We start from the raw sequence: 25,548 nt of genomic DNA, 5'->3' as shown, positions 1-25,548 counted from the left end.
TATTTCCTTGATTTACCCAGAACTCTATGCGAATCCCCCTTGATTCTGGCTGCTGGCCATTTTCGATCATGAAATCGTCGGATATCACCAGAAAACTCGCGATTTGTGCAGTTTTGAATAAAACCAAGTTAGCGATTATGAACAATGGTTATTAACGTAACACCTGACCCCCTCTGCACTTTTTGTTTCGCATTTTAAGGTAAGAAATCGACATTTGAAACCGACAGGGTGTCGATTTACTAGGTGCCGTGTTTCACAACTTGTTTATTTATATACGTATAGCGGATGATTTTTTAAAAAAAAATTAGTATTTATTGATTTTCAGCCCCCAAGTGACTGTGGTTAGGCAGGCTTGAACTATGTATTTGAAGTCAGCTGAGAGGTAAATCCAATCCAATAGATTTCTCATTGTTTGGTAACTATTTGCTGCAAATGCAGCAAAAATCAATATAACAATATTACCCACACAGCATTCTACAGGTTACTTGTATTTTATTGTAGTCGACGAGAAACAAATCACGCAACAAGTGATTAGTCATGGTTTACATGAAATGTGTTCGACGCGTCGTTGTTCGGCATCGTCGTGAAAAGTTCTTTTTCACCAAACTTAAAAATGGCATCCACATACTCTTTGAAAACTCTGTTCATATAGTTTGCCCTTGACGGAATCAATCTTTCGCAGAAGGCAACGTGACCACCATGTGACGTAATAGCTAATACAATATTTGAGTACTGGCTGGCTTCCTTTTTAGGGAAAGCTGAAAATGTAAATATTTAGATTAAATGTTATAGTGTGTCCGACGCTATTCGCCATTCTCAAAGACGGAGCTACGTTATGATCCCCCAAACGCTGACGGACCAATCACAAACAAGAATAGACATTGATTTTTCGGACTAACATCTCTGTTTTCCCCACGCTAACCAACTATCCCATACGCTAACGATAACATCTTTTGTCGTCAACTGACTTCCTGTTCCGATCCATCTTTTAAAATTGGAAACAACGCGTTCTGGAATTTCTGTTGTTAAATGTCATGAAACAAGTAGGCAAGGTATATGAGAACACAGTACTGAGATAGCAGCCGGCATTTGATATGGTACAAAATTAATCATATTCATGTGTTGGTTACGGCATATAAATCACGATTACGTAACCAAAACGTGACACGATATATCATATGCACATAAAATGTAGTCGTTTGGCGATTAAAGGGCCGCGGTGCTCAGTATGATAGAAGGCCAAGTTACGTGTAGAACGTTCCAAATTGTTCACGGACAATGACATGAGAAAACACGGTCAATAACCACCTCAGTTATGAATGAATGCGCCTCCGATTACGCTCAATCACGTGTCGACAGGTAATCAAAACAATAACGTTCTGCACCTTGTTCGCCGTGACTAAATAGGGCGGACAGATATTATGCTGATCCCGCACAATAAGTGAAATACAGTTTGCAATTTTAACAAGGGGAAACAAATAGTCTGATAAATGACGCAAAATTAAACATAATCATGATTGAATTGAATGCATCTATGATTCACGAGATGACGATTGACCAATCGTGCAGTTTCATTTACCGTATTACAATAATCAATATAGGCGCGTTCACATACCCCATAATGCCATGCGCTAGTGACGTCATTGTACAAGTGTGCTGAAATATCTTGCTCTATAGCATCACGATGCTTACCACATTTAGGTGATATGGGATCGTTATCTGCGTTCAAACACAAAACAGGAATCTTAACAGAAGATATCTTTTGATGTATACAGCAGTCGTTGTAATATTCCTCTACATTACAATATCCAAACATCTGCACAAGGACCCTCTCTTCAAACTCACGAATTGTGGCGGACTAAAATGACAATTACGAACTATTAATTAATTAGTGATTATTGCGTCGGAGTCCTGTATAACGAATAGATGTACGGCATTCATGCCGACGATATTGACCGACCGTCATTAAAAATAATGTGTTTAAGAGATACACTCCATTTTAAATGACGAACGAATACATGAGCATACATAGTTGACTTTTCAAACGAAAATGTTTATATCAGATGTGATTCACCCCTAGAGATTTTTGGCATTGAATTTTGAGAAGAATGTGCCGTATATAGAAAGTGAGGCACAATCACACAATTCTAAAGACACTATTATGCAGGAACGCAAATTTAAGGTCAAACTATGTTGTTTGTTTCACGATTGAGAGATTCATGTTTTAACGCCGTTTGATCTGAGTAAAATTGTTTGCTACTAAGCATGTTACTCATCGTGCATAATGAGAGAGAACTTTCCATGATATAAAATGGAAAACTGACTACATGATAAATGTATAAATAAATAGTTTAACAAAATAATGATTCTTATTAATTAATATATGACTTTTTTCATCTCATGTCACCGATAAAAATGTTGTTATAAGAAGAAATAAATTCACCATAAAAACACTGGGCGGAAAAATACAAATTTACTATGGTATTTCAAACACTTGCATCTCGAAAAATAGTCCGGTGACATCATCAATAGCAAGAGCCCGTACAATTCAAAGCAAGACAAACACTACATGTTCTCTTCAGTGCAACCCCCGACAACATTACTGACAATTAGTCTGCACATTCACAGTGAGTCACTCACCTTTAATATATATTCAACATCATAGTCCCTCTGCAATAAGTGAGAATTCCTGAAATAATAACAATGTTATGACTGTCATAATGTCATACACAGTTATCATAAATTATTTAACAATCTAGCTCTAGGACCTTTATAATGTGAACTTTACATACTTGTCAACTATATCTTTGAGTTTTCCAAGGATGTGTTTATTAAAAATAAATCTGCTGACAGTGTTCTCCAACACGTTGTTAACTGATATCATGTCCCAGGCTGTTGAAACTACCAGTGCTGCCTTAAACCAGCAATCATGCCCAGTTTTTGCCAGGTAGTTAAATAGTACGGTCCTGTAAGTAATCATTAAGGCGAGAAATTCCGGTCACCAGATGGTAGTTGTTCTCATGGCCCCGTGTTTGGTGAACCCCAAGTTAAATTGTGGATAAAAAACAACAAAGGTTTATTCACGAGCGGATAAATATTCGAGGATTAGATCGACTTGTTCATATTCAGTCGTAATTGGTTGACACCGGAATATATATCGCATTAAAGAAACATATGATATCAAAAATAGCAACCTTTCATATTCAAGCGATAGGAAAGCAGTTTTTTTTATTTTGTGTATTGCTACTCACGCTCCCATAGATACTGCCACGCAAACCATAACAGCATGTGGATGATTTGTTTTTAGATGTTCCATTACAAATTCAAGGTCACCAGTGTACGGAGGACAGTGACCCTTCGCAGTCTGCAATAATCAGCAAAGAACAAGTATATAAATATTCTTCAAGACAACAAGACAACAAGAATAAAATGAAAATTTGTTGCATAATGCATAATGTGTAATATAACGTCTTAGATAATTTGAGTGTTTTTGTGTGAAGAATAACACTTCGACAATTTCAAGGAAAATTGGTTAAACTGACATTTAAAGTGGGGGAGTCGTCACCTACGCATTCGTCGGGTCGCCATAGCGTGTCATTGTTTACAAACAAGCGTCTACCCATGAGTCTTTGCGTTCTAAGTATGTGTTGTTATCATCGCTTGAGACTCAATTCCCGCGCGTGCGCAGATGACGACCCTCCCGCTTTAAAATGGTATAGAATTGTGTTTTCAATATTCTGTTAAAATTGGGATCAGTAACATTGTACGACTGACAGCAGTGTATCTTGAATCTGAGTATTCAAATGTGTCTGCTATAATACAACTTACTTTAAAAATGGCCCCTCCTTTGCCTCTGTAGTTCATAACCACCGATCTATATCCAAGATTCGATGCAATATTTACTAGTTCCAAAATGTATCCATCATCAGAATTACCTGACAACAAAATAGAAGAAAAACAATAAACTTACAAGAAGTATTATCATAAAAATGGTAATTGTCTTTACTAATGCCACCCATTATTTGTCAAACTGAAAATGTTCATTGAACTGTTGGCATATTACAACAATTAATCGCAATCATTTGCGTCTCACGATTCATTTATAAACATGCACAGCTAAATGATTTAATTTGTAAATTTCTCCAATCAAATTAAAGATGTCTGAGCTCAATTCAAACCTACAACAATTTTCATACTTTTTTATAATCAGGGGTAAATACCATCAGTATATAGACTACAATAAAAATCAACATTTTCTGAGAGTGCGAAATGTCACGAAAAATAGTCGTAATTTGCATTTGTGCAAATGGTGAATGATTTCTGAAAACTTCAATTATAATTATTGAATCATAATATTGTTAAAAGACCAATTTTGTGTGATGATAGATGTGCAAATACGAATGGGAAGATATCTCCCATAATGTAATGCATATATTACACATTAACATGCTCATTTGGCTGCTAGACAACAACTTGAATTCGAACTTTTTAGTATTGACACAACCTGTTACGCCATATAAAAATAGAATGATGGGCTTCGGATTCATGTCCTTGGAGTCTCGTTGTTTATAACCGGTGTCCGCCCATTGTAGACAAATTTCACCCCCATCAGAAGCTGTCAACATTTCACTAGAAAACAAAAACATATTTCCAGGAATTAAACGAATTTATTGTATCGTTTACAATGCAAATTTACATACTTTTCACCATGGGTTTGGAATGAGAATTTACACACGATGGAGTTTATGGGAACAAATCTTCAGGTTGGCACACTGACAAAGATGTATTTGGCAAACCTTAGAGTACAAGAAGGCGCTTCACTGTTAAATCTACCATTCGGAATCAAATTGAAATCAAATGTGGTTGCAGAGATTCCAGAACAATTAAGTTTGAATATAATAGGTGCGTGGAATTATATAGTGATATAATGGTTTGCAAACACACTGTGGGACCATTTAAAAATGCACGCGACTATTTCCCAAGAGAGTTGCAATTTTAAAATATGCAGTTATGCAATGTTGAGGCTAGATCTAAAACACACGCATACCTTCAAATACAATTCCTAGCCATAACGTACATGTTATTAGAGGTTACAATAACGAAAAACGATTTATTTATTTTTTAATTATATTTTTGGAATTCAATATTGAAATATGTCAAATATAGACAATATATACACAACCTTGGCTGTTTGTCAAGAACAAATTCTTTTGAATGTGTGAATGTTACATGTATGACTAGATTTTACCTTATATAGTTAACCCCAGTTACACGAAATATAGTCGCATGAAGAAATACTCTCATTAACGACATCATTGTGCCTTCGATACACCAAAATGTTGGCCAGTATGTCTCATTTAAGACTGGACAGTGTTTATTGAGAAACAACTTGAATCTGGCATCTTTTCCGATGAGTACTGGTTTCTGTTCAAAATAATTAATAATTACGCATGGTTATGTTATTTATTCTATCGTATGTTCTGTTGTTACAGTATGTTATATGTTTAGCGGAGGTCGATTACTTAACCACCCGCAAACGCCTACACAAATACACAATATACGTATTAACATACAAATTTCCCTAATACTGACATAAATAGAACCAAAATACAACCATATTTTATGAGTCGGTCACAGTAATAAACAAATACTGAAAAATAAACTATTTTATAAAAAAGATGCAAAACAAGGACACAACCAGTGAAGTAAAAATGCTAGCTCTAGTGGGCTAAATACTATATGGTGTTGATACGTGTAATATGAATGAACACCGCGACAATCAAAACATAACATATATCAATGGTATTCGATATACATATTTATCACATACTTAATACGAAAAAACATAAATATTGTACACAGTACTGTAGTAAAATGGTTAATTATTCACTGGGTTTTATTTTGGCTTATTTCGCTGACTGGAAAATGCGCTAAATTAAAACCCAGTTAATATGTAAAATTTAACATAAAACATATTATCTAAATGATAAAACCGTGAATTTAAAACCCACTGAATATGCCTGAAATGGTAAATCAGTGAAATTTAAACCCAGTGAAAATTAGTCTTTTTAGTAATTCAAAAAGATATCATACTTACATTAACCACACAGTAGAAGTAGTTGATAGTATAAATGATTGAAAATAGCAGAAATATCAAGAACATTGAGTTATTGGAAAGATAATAACACAAATCCATTATATATATATGGGAATATAGAGAACTATTTAAGCAATTTCCAGGGGATGATATCTGTGCACTCCCTTCCCAGGGGATACCCGCTACTGACTGGACAGTGAAATTTAATTAAACATTCAAAATGGCGCACACCATGCGCTGATACGTAAACTGTGCTTATCCTCGAGAGACAGCGCCGCTTAGTGACCGTCCGATTAGGACGGGCCAACTATACAATTATAAAAAGCTGTCCTTGGATATATATATATTTATTCCTATCATGGCGGGTCATTGAAATAAAGCAGTGTAATCAATATAAACAGCATATCAATAGTTTAGGCGTCACAGTCTTCGTACCTTTGTGACGTATACAACGCCTGTAAAATGCAGAGTTTATCCGACGTATACTGACGGCGATTTAACTACGTCATACAGACATTATCACTCTGCGTTCAGCGGCATTTATGTTTTCAATTAGATCGGCGCCTCGTTTGTATTTTTTCAGTTAAAATAAAAAAAATAGGTTTATCCATATTTTTATTGTAGATTGCGCTGTAATATACAGTGACAATGTTTTTTTTTTATGGCGCTATCATTTATCGAATACCCGACCATATACCGGTTATACATTTATTACTATATATATACGCGTACTAAATGCGTCAAAATATTGCTGTGTTTAGTCTTCAATTATCACAATTATGGCAAGCCAATAGATGCACTATTATTTACATTTGTTTTCTATTTTCTAATTTGTATTTGTATTTCATTGATTTGTAAAAAAAAATATCTGTAAGGACAATAAAGTCGTTCAGTGGCTTGTTTACAATAAATGGTAAACTATTCATGTAATCTGTTTATTTCGATAAAAAGCATGGTGTTGCATCATTCCTGAAAATTAGCTAAAATGTATGCCGATGATCAGTTTTATGGACTTGGCTGCGGTCACGGTTGCAGACAAAATGAATTATAATAACCAATCAACCATTAACAAGAGTGTGATTCGTCAACTGGCGAATGTAAGATCCTGATGTCCGTTGGAATAAAGGACAAACTTGATGTGCCATCGTCGAAACGGAACGCAATGCGTGAGTTAACAATGCCGAGACTGTGCTCCTGACCAATTGATGAATATTGTCAATGGGTTTCTCCGAACATTGCTGGAAGCGTGCTGACTAATGACAATACAATGGCTGCTATAGGGATATGATATTGTTGCTGCTTTGTCAATTCAAAGGGCTGATTTCCGTATATATGTCTTTGGTTTGGCGTCACTGCAATAACGATAATTACGTGACACATTGTATCATATTAATGCATGTTTAAAGGAGAGTGAAGCAAAACCAAATGTGTATAGAGAGTTGGTTGAAGAATATCACATTCAATATAAATTGTGTTGCATGAGGTAGCAAACGTATTGTTCTATGTATATTCCCAGTGTGATTTCAACAGAAAGATACACAAATAGTTTTGTCTGTTTAGGCAAGTTAGAAAAAGACATCACTTATGTCAATACATATGGTCATTTAACTCGCGGGATTGCACTGTTCTGACACCCTGCATCAGTCGTATCAGTGTTGCACCATTTAGCTGACCAATTTAGTTAGATTTCAAACACGAAGTATATTTGACATCTGTCACCGTAACGCCATAGATTACAGCGCGCCGTAATTTTGCGGTATTTTACAGGGTATTTTCATTCTACCATATAAGGAAATGCGAATTCCAAATATGGAATGATAACGCGCGTAAGCGTCCTCTAATAATAATAACAAAAAACATGGCTGCCATTAGGGTTTGGCCGGACTCCACACAAAGAAGTTTGCTGATTCTGTTTTAAACTTTTTGGATTTCGGCATTCCCATGATGTATCATAGGAAGGAAAAATGTATAACAATAAGGTTATTACGAGAATACCTCAAAGTATGCACTCAGACAGTACGCCGCGCATCGACCGACGCGCACTCCAGCTGTACTGTCTTCGTGCATACTTTGAGGCATTCTCGTAATAGCCTCATATTATATTAATTGCAAAAACAGAGTATTTATTTATTTATTTATTTATTTGTACCGTCACATGCATGATGTATTTCTAATTATTTAGTTTGAAATCGTACTTTGTAAGTACGGCTTAAAGCGGAAATAGCTGTAATTATCGTTACGTTACGAACAAATTTCTACCCACCCGGTCATGAACAAAACACTTTCCAGGGGTGCTAAATTGATGCGTCCATGTATCTTTGAATCCAGGAGATTGGCAGATTATAATATTGTCAGTTAATAATTGTAAATATATAAACGATTAAGAATGTGGAGGTGAAATCGGGAAAACGAAGCCTAGGTAGAGTACAATGGTTGTCAAACAAGGACTGCTTGAGAGCGCCCGACTTATGAAAGGGGTCTATACAGTGTGGTAATAATTTTAATTGGTATAATGAAGGAAATAGTTAAAATGATCGCAGGTGGAATTATGTCCGGGCAGTTATAACAGCACCTACAAACGAATAATTGATATGAACGCGTATGAACGAACAATTCACAGAAATATGAGTATTTCATGCACTAGTAGGGTGCGGTGATACAAACAGCTTTGTCAACATTGGAAAAACCAAAGCCTGTAAGGTAGTCAACTCCTTTTTTTTGGCACTGGGTCATCAATAAATCACGTTCAGAAAGAGATGACATTCTGTAGTGATGCATCACGACACAAAGTCTGGCAATATGAGTATCAATCAACCACTCAAATATTCTGTTCTGTCGGAAGCAAGCTCGAAATAAGAGTCTGCCAACTACAATCGAATGTTTATCTGAACATAGCAACCGTGCAAACTACTAAATGTACAATTGACGACAGACGGTGGTAGCACAATTAACAATCCCATCACCAGTTGAACATAAATGGCACTAAAATAATGGTGAGTTCCAGCTCTTGTTACAAATGATTCAGCTCCACAGCCACTAATGCAACTTGTAACTTGTGGTTGTAGTAAATTAGCGTCGGGAAAATTGTATCTCATGTGCATGTATGTTCAGTGGAGTGTCAAAAAACATGAAATTAGTTCTCGTTTGAGTAATTCTGGCGAGAATATTATGTTTCGCGCATGTACATCGCTACAAAGGGCAATCTGAATATTAACATGATACTTACTGCAATTGCAGGCACTGATTACCAAACGCTTCAGCGTGGTATTAAGAGTTTGTTTTCAGGGGTGGGTGATACCAAGGTGGGAAATGGATGTACATATGGGGTTAATTCCTTGAATTGCAATATAGGGTTCAGGCTGAAATACAATATATAGTGTTTTCATGTTTCGTCTGATATTTCTGTGATATTCTGCTGCTGTAAGTGATGCACGATTTGTTCCGAAATTCAGTATATTGTATGTATTCCAGGGTTATTCGTTTTTTGCTGAAAACACCCCTATTTTTTAGTGGCAGAGTCGAACTAAGTTCACTCCCACTGGGAAATCTGCATTGTTTCTTGAATGTGAGCTAATTAAACACATTTTCCAGACCGGCGAAAAAGTATGCAACAGCCAATTTGAACAGCCTGTCACATGATTTTACTCTGAATGTCAACATGAAACAGGCTAGTCCATTTTACGCAGGAGTAATTGGGAGTAGAATATGTGAGGGATAGTATCAACAGAGATGTGTATAGTGAAAAGTAATATCTATCCTTCATTAGCATCTCTGAGCATTTCTGTTTTAGTATATTGGTTTGAAAATGTTGAACTTGCATGATTTGCAATGTGTTTTTTTTAATGGGACTCCCCTATTGATCGAATCCCGGATTTGAACGAGAACGGCACACCACGTGATTCGTTTGAATACAATGCTGATGGCAAACATGCCGTGTTACTGCGGTACTCCACTGACGGGATGACTTACTAGTGCTGCATGCTACAACTTTGCTTGTGATGTTGCTTGTTAGCCATGGATTACATGAATCTTGATTACCAGTCAAATGTTGCTCATTTTACGTTGGTAATCTTTATTTGGAACTGAGTAACTTCCTGGTACTTCGTACTATGATAAAAATCAGTCAACATACATCCAGAGTTAGCGGGACCAGCGCAATACAAACGTGACCTTGATAATAGGATTGTGTTCAAATAATAGAAGCTGACATTTTTGGACTAACATTATGTAATTGAAACACAAAATATAAGTATTAGAGGGATTACAAAAGAGGCTATAGTTAATATGGGCAGATGATTTGCTGGAGCTGTTGGTAAATTTATGTAATTGATTTTGCTGTGACAATGTATACATGTAATGTATGAACAATTATGTGAATATGGTGTTGTGTGTTATAGGAAGTAGGTGATGTCTTACGTCTTTTGGTTATGTCGCTTGAATTAAGAGGGTTAAAGTACTTGATCGGAAAGAATGATTATATTTGTTCTTTGACAGTGAATGGCTTATTTGTACTTGACTGTGACCCACCCACCACTCGATTGTAATTTGGCCAGCTGCTATTAGACATCACTCAGCATGACTAGTTGGAAGACAACCATGTAAAAATAGTGTGAATAAAATAAACGTCTGTAATGAACAAGGAAAAATTTTTTATTTTTATTTTTTATCTTAACCATCAATATACAACAAGTTTACAAAAAAATTCGAGTAAGAATAAAGTAAAAAGTTGAACCAATAGGAGATACAGGTGATGGTTGAATTATCTCGCCTGGAAGAAAATAATAAAACAAGTGGTAAGGATTATATATTGTAATGAATGATTTGAGTAAGGTGTTGAGTAGAGGAATGTTCAATAGGAAGAACATTGTTGAAATGCTTTGGATATGATTGGACTTTCCATAAATTAAATCTTGAGGCACATTGTAAATAACTAGTGAGAGGATGCTGAAAGCACTACCGTGCATTCAAGCATTCTCTCAATGAAAACACAGGTTATACACATTATAATGAGGTAAATTAGTGTTGTAAACAGAGTGTCATGATTAAATCTGGTATGATGTGCATGGAACGACTCATGGTGCAAAAGCAGATAAGTGTCGACGGAAGATCCAAATGATAGGTATCACCACCGACCAATTTGGTAGTAGTCATATTGCCGAAAATACTATATCTTGTTGTTTTCAATAAGTATATGTGTAGCAACAATAAACTGTACAAAACCAGTAGTTAACTGTTTACAAGACAGTATTATAGACCCATATCATGCAAAGTTACAGGGTGTTGTACAAATATACCCCCTTACTTTTAGGCTATTGTATGTTCATCCAACTGTCCATTCAGAATGAATAAGCAATAAAGTAGGTGCAAAGAGACTATATGGAATGTAATTGTACTTCATAGAGTTATCAATGATGATATCAATTCCATCAGACTGATAGAACCGGTAAAAGTAATGAATTTATCGCATGGCAATGGTAATGTGTCAACTGACATATAACCAGAGTGAATTGACCATGTGCAAAAACAGCATTGTTGGTTTGCATAAGACAGACCACACACATGCTATAAGGAGTAAACTTCTTGTATCACCAATGACAGGGCTGTAAATGAGTCAACATCAAACCAGAAACATAGAATGTAAATGCATGGACCTGTTTGTACAGAATCCCAGTTCATCCCTCATTATTTATGTGGATCATGTTAAAAAGATCTCAAACCATTATGAGGCCAATGAAAAACAAATTTGGTGTTTCCAGTATTAGGGTAAAAACTATTGGGTAGTTAGGCAGGGATTTTATTATTTTAGATTTATTTTTTCCCCAACATGTTCAGTCTATATATAACAATTTTTTTTATACATGATGATATTACTATCAAATTTTGTTTATTTTAGAAAAAGGTAACTCATTTCCATAGTAATAAAAATAATAACAAATGACAACACATGTCATTGTTTAAGGTTGAGATGAGTGGCATGAACTGTTGATCGGTGGCACCATTTCAAAAATGGCAGCTGGCAACAGAAAAACCTTCACTGATGTACATGTGTGTGTAGTGAGCACAAGGAATTGGCCCCTATCAGTTTCTGCCTAATAAATGACAGTTATGTACATTCCTGCTGTGGCCATTTACCTACAATAGCAACATCACAAGCATGATAAAAGCCCCCTGATGTACACATTGCAGCCTTCGCTGTTTCTTCCATGTGACAAAAATCCGCCTAAATCACAAGAAACTTGTAGTGAACCAAACAATGATCATGAAAAAGTAAGAATAAATACAGCCAGCCATGCCAATGTGATGAATCAAATGCAATTTCTTGCATGACTTTCTGCTCAATATTATAGTGTGTGGTAGCCGATGCCGAATAATCAATGGTGTGGTCACAAATGATCATGAAGATTAATCATGATCACATACTTCATATACATTATAACATTACATTAATGGGCAAAGACTATAAATCATATCCATGCCCCTAGACATGGCTACATCCGAGGTTATCATTTTGCCAATGCCATTCTTGCATGTCGTTATTGCTGGTTGCATAGACTAGACTATTAATGTACAAGTATTTACACATATCGGCCTTAATTGGTTTTAGATGCTATTTTATTGAGATGCATCGTGACAACTGTGGCCGTGCATGACCGGTAGGTTAGGTAATTGTTACTAGTCGCACCGTGCACACACATCATATGAGTTCACAGGCCATAGGCCTAGTAAATCGCTGTCATCATTTATATACAATGCAATATTTATTTTTGGTCAATGGTCATTAGTTTCTCTGATTCATGACATCATGTGCCAATAAATCCTGAAAATTGCCTTTGCTAAGCGATGAGTCGTTTAGTACAAAACACTGAATGATCATAGCATGGTGTGCAGAGTTTTAGAGGTAAAGCAATTGTTAAGAATATATTAAAATTTGTGGAAAAGGGCAAAGGCTCTTACCTTAGTACAATGTCTGTACGGCGTCCTAGGCAGGCTGGCAAAATAATCACGTCATCGAAAGATGCGTGTACGTGTACTGTAGACAATTTCCATGACGCTGCATTGCATGCGTAGAGTCAACGTCACGATTTCTGCGTATCAATTTTTCTCCGCCTTTTTCAACAAATAATTCACTTTTTTCTCATGGGAAAATGTCGTCAATCATATTTTATTAGCCTGAACTTTGTCTTGACAGCGCAAATTATACCCAAATAAACGTCTTTGGATGATTTCTGGCACCCAAAATTGATTCTCGACTCAGTCCTAATTACGCGTTTAGGAATGACCTGGTGATCCAAAATTGACCTCGAATGAAAATAATGCCGCCTACGGCGGGTCCCGGGACCATTGCGTCAAGTTCTCTCAATCGTAGTATTCCATGTGATGTACACCTAATATGCCAACAATGTTGCTGAACGATTTGAACTGAATAAAAATAGCAGACGAAAATTTGTTTACAAAATAAAAATACTTCGGTTGCCAATGAAAACCGATAAAAAACAAGCAATATGTTTTCGGCTGTTATCATGGAAGGGACATGAACGTGAAGCTAACGTCTGTTTATAACTAAAACCGGGCACCTTATACGAGGTTCGCAAAATAACATGGCAGTCATTAGAAGTCACTTTATTTTATTGTTAGGACGTATTCAGCCGTTAAATGTATTATTTCCAACCGTTTTGCGATAGTATTTTCTAGATTGGAGGCAGCATTTACATTTTATTCAAAGTTCAAAGCTGCGTTGGGATTACGTTGACAGTGGTAACAATGTCGGCGCCGGTGATCTCTTACCAGTGGGCAACGTAGCCAAAATAAAAGGCATGATCATGTGGGCACTGCTATTACAAGACTTTGGCTGTTGCCATGGTAGCGGTGGGTCAGGATTGTTTTTCCAATTAGTGATGGTACGACCTGCCTGTCAAGTATGAACAAAATCAGCCAAGCCAAAAAAAATCACAGAAGAGTTAAAAAGCCATTCCTGCTGAACAGTTACTTCTAACTTCGGGGTCAACTTTCTCATTAATGAAAAAAAATATAAAAAATTCAAATAGTAATTTTTTGCCCACACTCAAGCCGAGTACAATGAGCTATGTCTGAGGTGTTGTATCACAGGGAGTTGGACAAACTTATGTATTTTAATAAATTATTGAATAATAAAATGTTATATAACTTTTCTTTTACCCCCTCCCCTTCCTGGTATCTATTTCAAGTATTTTTGTCAGGTTCAAATCGTTCACCAGCATTTTTGGCATGTTCGATGCACATCACATAGAATACTAGGATTGGGAGAACTTAATGTTTGTTGACCACCTGGAATCTGAGTTTCATAAATCTTGAAGGGCTCTCGCAAGATCCACCCGCTGCCTGGACCCGCAGTAAAATCTCCGATTAATATGGAGCCGCAACCATCAACATCGATATATACCTAGAGGTTTCTGCTGGCGACGTTGCGGCGTTACTCAGTTCCAAATAAAGATTACCAACGCCAAATTAGCAAAATTTAACCGGTAACCAAGACTCAGTCTATCCACGACAAGCAAGCAACATCACAAACGAGGTTGTAGTGTGCAGCTCACGAGTCAGCGACGACCGATTTCAACGAAAGTCATTCCGTCAGTGGAGTACCGCAGTTGCATGGCATGTTTGCTAATGCACAGATCTGTGGAGGAACTTTTAACTTCAACATCAACCGTGTATTGTAGTCGCCCAGTTTAAGTTCTGGTTCTGTCGTGGTTCCAACTAAAGGGCGACAGTCGTCGTGTCGCGTCCTGTTCGATATGGGACTCATAGCGACGTATACAACGCGTGTAAAATACATTGTTTATTTACATGAAATTCGAACACGCGCTGCGCTACGACCACCACGCTTAAACATCCACGAGTTATTTATTCGGACAATGACTCAAATTAGACGTCTGATTATTTTATTTTCACACGTACAGCGACACGCGTTCTTCTGACACTGACAAGCGTTGCTAGGTCGCAGCACTGTCTTGGAGCATATTAATGGACAATTGGGTTCCCCGATCTAAATTTCTATCCCGGTTTGTTGCACGTTCTTTTTTTAATATGAAATAATCAAATATGGGACATATGTATAATAACAGAACCCCACACCCTCCCCGTGGCTTCGCTCGTGAAAGTACGGCAGCAGGATACACCGCATCACTCGTGAAAATAACTTCCATACGCAATGAAAGCCACGGGGAGGGTATCTGTCATAATACTTCATTATCACTGAAAACATTTTCCCCCTGAAATAAATTCCAGTGAATATGCCATTTCCCTCATACTCTATTGAGACACAGCGCAGTGAAAATTGGATTCACGTGTAATGCTTGAAAACATGTCAGCAAAAATAAATTAAGTGAAATTCTACGTGACTTCATAATAGTTGGAAATGAATACATCACACGCGACCCAATCTGATTAAAATAAGATCCTAGTTTGGGCTTTTTTTTTTTTTTTTTTTTTTTTTTTTTTTTTTTTTTTTTTTGTTAAAATAATATCATTCATATTTTTTTCATATATTCTATTATTTTTTTTTCAAAATTTATTTGCTGGTATTTTTTTAAAGTTTTGGTAATCGCGAAAGCCCACAAGGATCTGACCAACTACCTATACAAATCGCGTTCAAGTCTCATAGAATCAGCAACCAATCAGAACTCGTGTTACAAATCACTTTCTAGAGCAGGAGAAGCGACACAACAAACAAACACATGAACAATGGTGGACTTCTTTTTCTGCTGTATTTTTTCAGAAGACGTATACTATGCTACATTGAACAGTGCAAATACGTAAGTTATCGCTATCGATTTTCAGTAACCATTCACGTGCCTTGGTTTTTGAGCTGCCATTCACTAATTAGTTTAGCTTAGAAAATGATTAACGTTATGCATTATTGATTTGATTGTAAGATTTCCGTGCCGTAACGAAACAATCATAGGCGATTTTAGTATGTGGTTGGTTGCACAGGCGCTCGGAACGTTTCCTGGATAATAAAAAAATGACCTAAACTGGGATCGGCATAGTTAGTCAGTCGCCGGTTGGTTGCCGAAATCATTAGAACTAAAAAGACAAAAGGTCTCTGCTGAAATCTAGCAGGAAACAAGTAACCTGTAGAATGCTGTGTGGGTAATATTTTTATATTGATTTTTGCTGTATTTGCAGCAAATAGTTACCAAACAATGAGAAATCTATTGGATTGAATATACCTCTCAGGTGGCTTCACATGCATAGTTCAAGCCTGCCTAACCGATGCTTATACCAGGATTTAGTTACAGCTTCATGTTCCCAGTAATCGCAAGAAATTGACATGACAATAGAAATTCATGAAAGACTGGCACTCCCATGCAATTAACAGCGAGTTAAATTCTTAGGATTGAAACATATATTTTGAAGTCACTGATGTAGGCAATGAATAACTTAAAGTTGACATAAAGACGAGGTAGTTTATGATTTAATCAGTGCTCAACTAGAGGCTGAAATTATAATTAATTTGTTTATTTCAATTTCTCCTGAAGTCAAATAGAATACACTGGTGAAACACGATAGTACCCATGGGCGAAAGGGTGTTTTGGGGTGTAGTTTACATTGTGTATGGAGTGGTAGGGTCGGGTGTAATTTGTTCATTTCCAACTCTTATGAAGTACGTAAAATTTCACTTAATTAATTTTTGCTGACATGTTTTCAAGCATTACATGTGAATCCAATTTTCACTGTGCTGTGTCTCAATAGAGTGTAAGGGAAATGGCATTTTCACTGGAATTTATTTCAGGGGGAAAATGTTTTCAGTGATAATGAAGTATTATGACAGAACCCCATACCCTCCCCGTGGCTTTCATTGCGTATGGAAGTTATTTTCACGAGTGATGCGGTGTATCCTGCTGCCGTACTTTCACGAGCGAGGCCACTGGGAGGGTATGGGGTTCTGTTATTATTACATATGTCCCATATTTGATTATTTCATATTCGAAAGAACGTGCAACAAATCGGGATAGAAATTTAGGTCGGGGAACCCAATTGCCCATTAATATGCTCCAGACAGTGCTGCGACCTAGCAACGCGTGTCAGTGTAGAACGCGTGTCACTGTACGTGTGAAAATAAAATAATCAGACGTCTAAACTTGAGTCATTGTCCGAATAAATACTGCTCAAATTGACTAAGTGTTCAAAACGTCATAAAAAAGACGCCGCCGACGATGCGCGTCGCACAATCTTTTTGCTAGCTGTCAAACAACTTGTCAAGTCAAAAGATCTACGCGCCAAAGTGAAAAGGCTGATTTTACTGCGGGTCCAGGCTGCGGGTGGATGTTCAGAGAGCCCTTAAAGATTGATAAAACTCAGTTTCCAGGTGGTCAACATACATTAAGTTCTCCCAATCCTAGTATTCTATGTGATGTACATCTAACATGCCAAAAATGAACGATTGGTGAACGATTTGAACCTGACAAAAATAGCAGACGGAAATGTGTTTACAAAATAAAAATAGTGATTACTTGATTTAGATACCAGGAAGGGGAGGGGGGTAAAAGAAAAGTTATATAACATTTTATTATTCAATAATTTATTAAAATACATAAGTTTGTCCAACTCCCTGTGATACAGCACCTCAGACATAGCTCATTGTACTCGGTTTGAGTGTGGGTACAAAGTTACTATTTGAATTTTTTATATCTTTTTTCATTAATGAGAAATTTGACCCCAAAGTTAGAGTAACTGTTCACCAGGAATGGCTTTTTAACTCTTCTGTGATTTTTTTTGGCTTGGCTGATTTTGTTCAAACTTGATAGGCAGATCGTACCATCACTAATTGGAAAAACAATCCTGACCCACCGCTACCATGGCAACAGCCAAAATCTGTTTTTTGAATACTTTCGCCCCAAATTTATTACCTCCTACCAGTCTTGTAATAGCAGTGGCCAAATGATCATTCCTTTTATTCTGTCTACGTTGCGCACTGGTAAGAGATCACTGGCGCCGACATTGTTACACTGTCAACGTAATCCCAATTGAACTTTGAATAAAATCTAAATGCTGCCTCCAATCTAGAAAATACTATCGCAAAACGGTTGGAAATAATACATTTAACGGCTGAATACGTCCTAGCAATAAAATAAAGTGACTTCTAAAGACTGAATGTTATTTTGCGAACCTCGTATAAGGTGCCTGGTTTTAGTTATAAACCGACGTTAGCTTCACGTTCATGTCCTACCATGGTAACAGCCGAAAACATATTGCTTGTTTTTTACCGGCTTGTTTTCATTGGCAACCGAAGTATTTTTATTTTGTAAATAAATGTTCGTCTGCTATTTTTATCCAGTTTAGCAACATTTTTTGCATATTAAGTGTACATCACATGGAATACTACGATTGACAGAACTTGGTGTATGTTGACTGAGTTTTATCATAGTACGAAGTACCAGGAGGTTTCTGCTGGCAACGTTGCGGCGTTATCCAGTTCGAAATAAAGATTACCAACGCCAAATGAGCAACATTTTAACCGGTAATCAAGATTCATTCAATCCACGGCTAGCAAGCAACATCAAAAGCGAAGTTGTAGCATGCAGTACTAGTAAGTCATCCCGTCAGTGGCGTACCACAGTAGCACGGCATGCTTGCCTTCAGCATTGTATTCAAATGAATCACGTGGTGTGTCGTTCTCGTTCAAACCCTGAATTCGATCAATAGGGGAGTTTCAGTAAAAAAAACACATTGCAAATCATGCAAGTTCAACATTTTCAAACCAATATACCAGAACAGGAATGCTCAGAGTGCAAAAGTATGATAGTTATTACTTTCCAGTATACACATCTCTGTTAATACTATCCCTCACATATTCTACTCCCAATTACTCCTGCGTATAATGGACTAGCCTCTTTTCTTGTTGACTTTCAGACTAAAATCATGTGACAGGCTGTTAAAATTGGCTGTTGCATACTCTTTCGCCGGTCTGGGAAATGTGTTTAATTAGCTCTCATTCAAGCAACAATGCAGATTTCCCAGTGGGAGTGAGACTATTCGACTCTGCCATTAAAAAATAGGGGTGTTTTCAGCAAAAAACGAATAACCCTGGAATGCACACAAAATACTGAATTTCGGAACAAATCGTGCATTACTTACAGCAGCAGAATACCACAGAAATATCAGACGAAACATGAAAACACTATATATTGTATTTCGGCCTGAACCCTCTATATTGCAATTCAAGGAATTAACCCCTTATGTGCATCCATTTCCCACCTTGGTATCACCCAACCCTGAAAACAAACTCTTAATACCACGCTGAAGCGTTTGGTAATAATGCTTATAAATGACACTAGTTATACAGGGTCGGCTTAAAACGTAGTAGCGGCAATTTTGGGCGTCTTTTATCATTTATAAACAATATTTTCTACTAGACTTCGGCAACCAACCGCATACGTTAGATCGTCAACTTCACGTCCCAGTAACACGTTATACTACTAGTAATTGTGGAGATAATTGGTTTTGTATTTTTTCCACACAGATTAATCATGGCAACCCAAACAAACCTGTGTGCAGTTTGTGATTTAAAGTTCCACGATAATCCAGATATCTAATGGGATGTTTTACAAGATATACAATTACCATCATGGTCTCTATGTATACAGTTGTTGTTTTCATCGACCTAAAAAAGGCGTTTAACACTATAGATCACAAAATCCTAGTCCAAATATTATGTAATTATGGCATTCGAAGTGTTTGGATAACAGGTTACAGCAGGTCTGTATTGATGGTATTAACTCAGATCTAATGAGTATAATTCATGGCGTTCCGCAAGGTTCAACTTTATATTATTTATACTATATGTAAATGATATCTGTAATGTATCATAATTGTTAAAGGTTATTCTATATGCAGATGATACTAACATATTTTTATGTAGAAAATATGAAGAATTTACACTTATGGTTTATGGCTAACAAATTATCTTTAAATATTACTAAAACTAACTACATGATTTTCTATTGTAAAAATGTAAACAGTGTCCATCCAATCAATGATGTTTATATTGAAAGAGTGTATCATACTAAATTCTTATGTGTACACCTGGACTGTAAATTCCAGTGGAAAGAACATGTGAAAAATATTTAGTTAAAGTTGCTAAAAACTTAGGTATTCTTTAAAAATTAAAATACCTGTTAGACTCGTCTGTATTTAACCCTTATATTACCATATCTTGTGTATTGTTGTGAAATCTGAGGACATCCATATAAAACTACTCTAATTTGTTTATTTTTACTCCAAAAAAAGCTATAAGAATTGTTACAAAAGAGTGATACTTTAGCCATACAAAACCATTATTTTATAAACTAAATGTATTAAATCTAATTGAATTAAGAACCATGCTTGTAATGTATAATGTTTATCATAAAAAAGTCCCAGAAAACAACTTGAAGTACTTTACAAATACCCATGAAGTACACAGCCATAGTACAAAACATTTAGATTTCTGTATAAAATATAGAACTACTCAAGTCAATGTGTATGTCATGTTATGGAATCAAACTTTGGAATACTACCGGTAGTAATATCAAAAATTATATTAAATATTGCAATAGTCAAACAAAATTTAAACACCTCTATGTAAAGATTCTGTTAGATAAATAAAATATCTATTTAATGTTTAACTTATTTTGTCAATTATTTACCCCTTATATTATTTACCAGAACCTTGCCATGCCAAAATCATCACATCCCCTATAATCACAATGTATACAGGTAGCAATGCTTCTTGTTGCCCCTTTTCTATAGCTGTTATATCTATCTGCTTGTAATTTTAATTTATTTTTGTATGTCACATTTAGTGCTATAGAAATAAAAGGCTTTGTTATTTTGGTTATCATCCATATGTGTGATTTGTATGGGTTTTAATGACAAGCTTGTAAAAGCTCAGAATACAAATTGGAGGTGTTCATGATGTAAAACTAATTTGCACGAGTAAATTATCCCCAACAGTAATGCCATGTAGACACATCAATGTATAATATCCCTATCAAATTTGGTGCAAATCCTTTGATTTGTTCACAAAATAATTTTCTGGAACACGCCTTAAACTCACACTTGAGCCAAAAATGAATCATATAATTTGTAATAAACAATTATTTATTTACATTAATGATGTGTTTTTTTTACTCTGATTTTAAATGCATACATGATCAACAAAGTGATATGTTTATGTACATTGATTTATTCAGTTTGGTCTGCTTCCAAACTTTCATTAGAACATGAAGACTGTAATGAATCTGCCAGTACAGCATCCGATTCTAAACTGCACGTGACTCATCACTCTCTGTATTGGCACAGTAATGGACCATATATTTTTCTACACAGTTAGCATGAGAGTCGTAATTACTACAAGAACAGTTCCGTTCACATATATCACAGCAGTTGTGATGTGATTCCTTGTTTTTTAAAACACTTGAGTCTTTACTGGATGTAAAATCTTCAAATAATTTAACTCTCCTACAAAGAGTATCATTTTTGACATAACTTTTCAGTTCTGGACAAATGTCGCGTAACATTCCACCGTGATAAAATAACGCGGCATGAGATGGTTTACCATCTCTTCCAACTCTGCCAGATTCTTGTATATAGCTCTCGAGATCAAATGATGACCCATAGTGAAGTACATGGTATATTGATTTCATGTCAATGCCCAAGAGCTGTTGTACAAAAAATAATCTCAAAATTAGAAGTAGATAATTTAGTAAACTCTTTTAAGTGCGATTCCTGGACTGTATTATCCGTCTCGCTGTAATTGAGGGTATTCCTCCTTAAAAAAAATAATAAGTGTTTCTGTTGCATCAATAGATGAACAGTATACTATTGTCCTTTGGGATTCATGTAGATCTTCTCGTAGCTTGTCGACCATTCAATAAAATGATGATGGGATATCTCGTTGAATCTTCAAAACAGATAGTCTGATATTATCTCTGTTTGGGCAAACATTTACAACTTTGCAGTCTGCATAATTAAATTTTCTTTAATCTGATTTTGCAGACATTTTGATGCTGTTGCTGTTAATGCAAAAACTCCGACACCAGGAAAAAACTATCTCAGTTCCCTAGTTCGGAATGCCCCTTCTTGTGCCTTTCGTCTGCTTTTGTTACTTGCATCAGATTTTTCACCCCTGTTAAATTGATCAAAAAAATTATGCTAAATTTAGATGTTAAAGAGATTCATGTTGAATTCAAGATTAGGTCATGTTTGTCATAGTTTTATCATTATCGGTACTGGGCCATCAGGATACTCAAAATAAAATAAATAAAATCGAGATTACAAGAGTCCAAAATGTGGTACATGTATATGGTGATAATGGTTTTTTTTCACTTGTTTCTCAAAAAAATCTCTGACATAGGATGAAAAAATTGTATATTAATATAGTGATACAAATCCTAATATTGTTGAAAAATTTCATAAAATTTACATAAGAATTTAGTCAGTTTCCAGATTATATATACAATGGAAGTTCTTTCCCATGATGCAGTGAGTGGTTTAGAATTACAGATCGACTCAAAATGCCTCTAGTGTCAATTATGGAAATAACATGCATACAAATTTTACAAGCAAGCATACAACATACATATTAACTTCATCAACTACCAATAATTCAACATTATCACCATGATGTTGATGTAGCATGTCTATGAAGGTGTGCTTTGTTCCTTTGGGGTACCATATATATAGGTTGGCAACTTTCTATCAATCTGGATATCACATTTTTGCACTAAATCCCAACAAAGTCAAACTGTCTATCTGGAAGAATTACCAATTAATCAATCACTTAGAAACTAATCACCAAGATATTAAAATAATAACAGGAAGTATAGATTTCGAAATGAGATGAACCAGTCAAATTAAACAATTTCCAGTGACAGTAGAGGATAGAGGGACTGTGACTTGGTCTTTCATTAATGAGACAGGAGGCGACAATATTAAAACACAATCTCCTTGTATCCTTGTTAATGTGACTAACATGAGTGGTAGGCGACTGACTAATTATGTCGATTCTACTTTAGGTCGTTTTTTATTATCCAAGAAACGTTCCGAGCGCCTGTGAATAACACTGGTGTTTTTATTTATATCCACACAAGTACGCATTTTCGCGTATATAAATATTGTTACTTGACTAACCGTCCACCAAATACCCGACATAGTTCAATCATAATAGGAAACATGTCATATTCAACAAATACTCACCTCATGGTCAATTATTTGTTCCGAGTTTCTCGCTCGATTGGCCGGTAAGCGCCGCCATTTTTTTCATTTTTTGTGTGACCACTTCATGCGCACGCGCAAAGTGCATCACCATGTTTTCGTAAGGCGCTCTGTGATTGATTGACTAATCCCGTCAGCGGAGAGGTACTTGAACGCGATTTGTACAGGTACTTGGTCAGATCCTTGTGGGCTTTCGCGATTACCAAAACTTCAAAAAAATACCAGCAAATAAATTTTGAAAAAAATAAATAATAGAATATATGAAAAAAATATGAATGATATTATTTAAAAAAAAAAAAAAAAAAGCCCAAACCAGGATCTTATTTTAATCAGATTGCACCCAACCCTACCACTCCATATACAATGTAAACTACACCCCAAAACATCCTTTCACCCACAATTACTACCGTGTTTCACCAGTGTATTCTATTTGACGTCAGGAGAAATTGAAATAAACAAATTAATTATAATTTCAGCCTCTAGTTGACCACTGATTAAATAAACTACCTCGTCTTTATGTCAACTTGCAGTTATTCGTTGCCTATATCAGTGACTTCAAAATATATGTTTCAATCCCAGGAATTTCACTCGCTGTTAATTGCATGGGAGTGCCAGTCTTTAATGAATTTCTATTGTCATGTCAATTTCGTGCGATTACTCGGAACATTAAGCTGTAACCACATACCGCCTAGGTGCTGTAATTAAATCCTGGTGTAAGCACCATATGAACTATGAACAATGCATGTGAAGCCAGTTGTGGGGTATATTCAATCCTATAGATTTCTCATTGTTTGGTAACTATTTGCTGCAAATGCAACAAAAATCAATATAAAAAATATTACCCACACGGTATTCTACAGGTTACTTGTTTGAAGTAGTGCTAGATATGAATAACATTGTAAAATAGGTTACACACTTTACATAAGTTGCAACTAGAAAAATAAACATCGACTGCAAATCAGAGGAATGATTGACAGATATTGCCCACAATGTTTTCTATTTTTGCTACAAAGTCCGATGCCCCAGACTTTGCGGCGCGTCTGTCTTCAGTCACTTTTGGTCATCGTGTTGATTGCGTGTCTACAAATCGGCATTTGTCCAAGTTGTTTAAACACCACGACGGAGAAGCAAGGAGTCGAAAAACCAGTTGAAGTGAGAACAAGAGTTGTCAATTTGTATTTACTGATTTACTCATTTACTGAGACTGAAGATCGAAGTGGCGTTTCAAAGCAGACAGCTTATAATATCATCAAACAGTTTGTTACCATCGAGAGTATCCTGCCGCGATCAAAAAACTGACAACGTATAGACTATGTCGAATATTATAAAACGTTGAGACTGAGCATTTACGGACGGGAAATTCGACAAAACTACTCGAAGACGATTTATGTACGGCGGCAACCCTCCCCGGACGTGTGATCGTGTGTTGCTAGTCATAAGCTGTTTGCGGATACGGTAGAGTTATAATTCTCTAAAATGTAAAAATATTTCTCAAGGGAAAAAGTGTTTTGAAGCATGGCAAAATATATATTTTCTTGAAACCCTTGTTTTTGGCTTTTTGAAAAAAATGGTCTGCGATATGTACCACGAATTAGTCACGTGATTACTAAATAAACATGGGTGTTATTTTGAATAATAATGAGTTATGTAAAAACAGCGGGGGTTTTGTAAAAAAAGAAAGCTTGAAAAATCAAAGCAGCAGCATTATTTGGTGACAACCTTTTGGTTCTCATCGTAGAGAACTAATAATCGAATAACACCCATTCTACTTATGTATTCAATTTCATTATTGATATACTGGACGAAGTTGCAGGCAGCTTTCAGTTATATAGATAGGCGTGATATGGATATTTTCATAGTAGGAATACTGCACTTTGATCAACAATTCTGCCATGATCAGTCGGTCAGCTAGTTCTGTCAAATAACTCTAACTAGCGTTCTTTACAGTGCCACCACTTTATGCGCCCCTCTCCCTGAAATAACATGAGACGCAAATTGAAGTAGAAAAACTAAGTTGAGATCTTCGATCGTTTATTGGAGGAGAAATTCAAAACAAATGTACAGCCACTTTTATGGGCGGAGCTTCCTTCCGGGGCGCTTCAAATTGCTGACATGCTGTCTGCATTATTTGTAACAACTTCTGTAATTGTGAAAACAAAGTGTGTAACCTATTGTAGTAACTTATCAACATCTAGCACCACTTCGGCATCAAATCA

General features: G+C 36.1%; 1 protein-coding gene and 1 long non-coding RNA gene across 3 annotated transcripts; both read right to left on the bottom strand.

Annotated features, from left to right (window-relative positions):
• Window positions 1–472: 472 nt before the first annotated feature.
• LOC100375619 (phospholipase ABHD3-like) lies at window positions 473–6,268 on the bottom strand. Of its 2 annotated transcripts, none has more exons than XM_085507624.1 (9): window positions 6,098–6,268; window positions 5,249–5,424; window positions 4,505–4,629; window positions 3,829–3,935; window positions 3,252–3,364; window positions 2,793–2,966; window positions 2,641–2,689; window positions 1,616–1,858; window positions 473–758 (listed from the first exon to the last, which is right to left on the bottom strand). In XM_085507624.1, the coding sequence occupies exons 1-9, from the start codon at window positions 6,194–6,196 to the stop codon at window positions 714–716; spliced, it is 1,131 nt and encodes a 376-aa protein (XP_085363750.1). In that variant the 5' UTR covers window positions 6,197–6,268; the 3' UTR covers window positions 473–713. The 2 variants fall into 2 exon arrangements, with proteins under 2 accessions (XP_085363750.1, XP_085363749.1); XM_085507623.1 differs by having other exon boundaries at window positions 1,693–1,858.
• A 16,565-nt stretch (window positions 6,269–22,833) lies between these two features.
• On the bottom strand, window positions 22,834–23,524 carry LOC146734402 (uncharacterized). The gene is made up of 2 exons (XR_014931480.1): window positions 23,315–23,524; window positions 22,834–22,870 (listed from the first exon to the last, which is right to left on the bottom strand). It is a non-coding gene; the product is annotated as an uncharacterized LOC146734402 (long non-coding RNA).
• Between the last annotated feature and the right edge of the window lie 2,024 nt (window positions 23,525–25,548).

Source organism: Saccoglossus kowalevskii, chromosome 14, assembly GCF_978046115.1.
Source record: "Saccoglossus kowalevskii chromosome 14, keSacKowa6.1, whole genome shotgun sequence".
Taxonomy (NCBI): Eukaryota; Metazoa; Hemichordata; class Enteropneusta; family Harrimaniidae; genus Saccoglossus; species Saccoglossus kowalevskii.
The sequence above is the reverse complement of the archived record's forward strand: the minus strand, read 5'-3'. Positions and strand labels throughout refer to the sequence as shown.

What these genes read in the sequence shown, in the direction of transcription:
- LOC100375619 (XM_085507623.1), bottom strand. Translation starts at nt 6,196, where the DNA reads ATGGATTTGTGTTATTATCTTTCCAATAACTCAATGTTCTTGATATTT. An exon ending in GTGGCAGTATCTATGGGAGC is followed by an intron (nt 2,967 to 3,251) that starts GTGAGTAGCAAT and finishes GATTACTTACAG; the next exon opens with GACCGTACTATTTAACTACC. An exon ending in ATGTTGAATATATATTAAAG is followed by an intron (nt 1,859 to 2,640) that starts GTGAGTGACTCA and finishes TTGTCATTTTAG; the next exon opens with TCCGCCACAATTCGTGAGTT.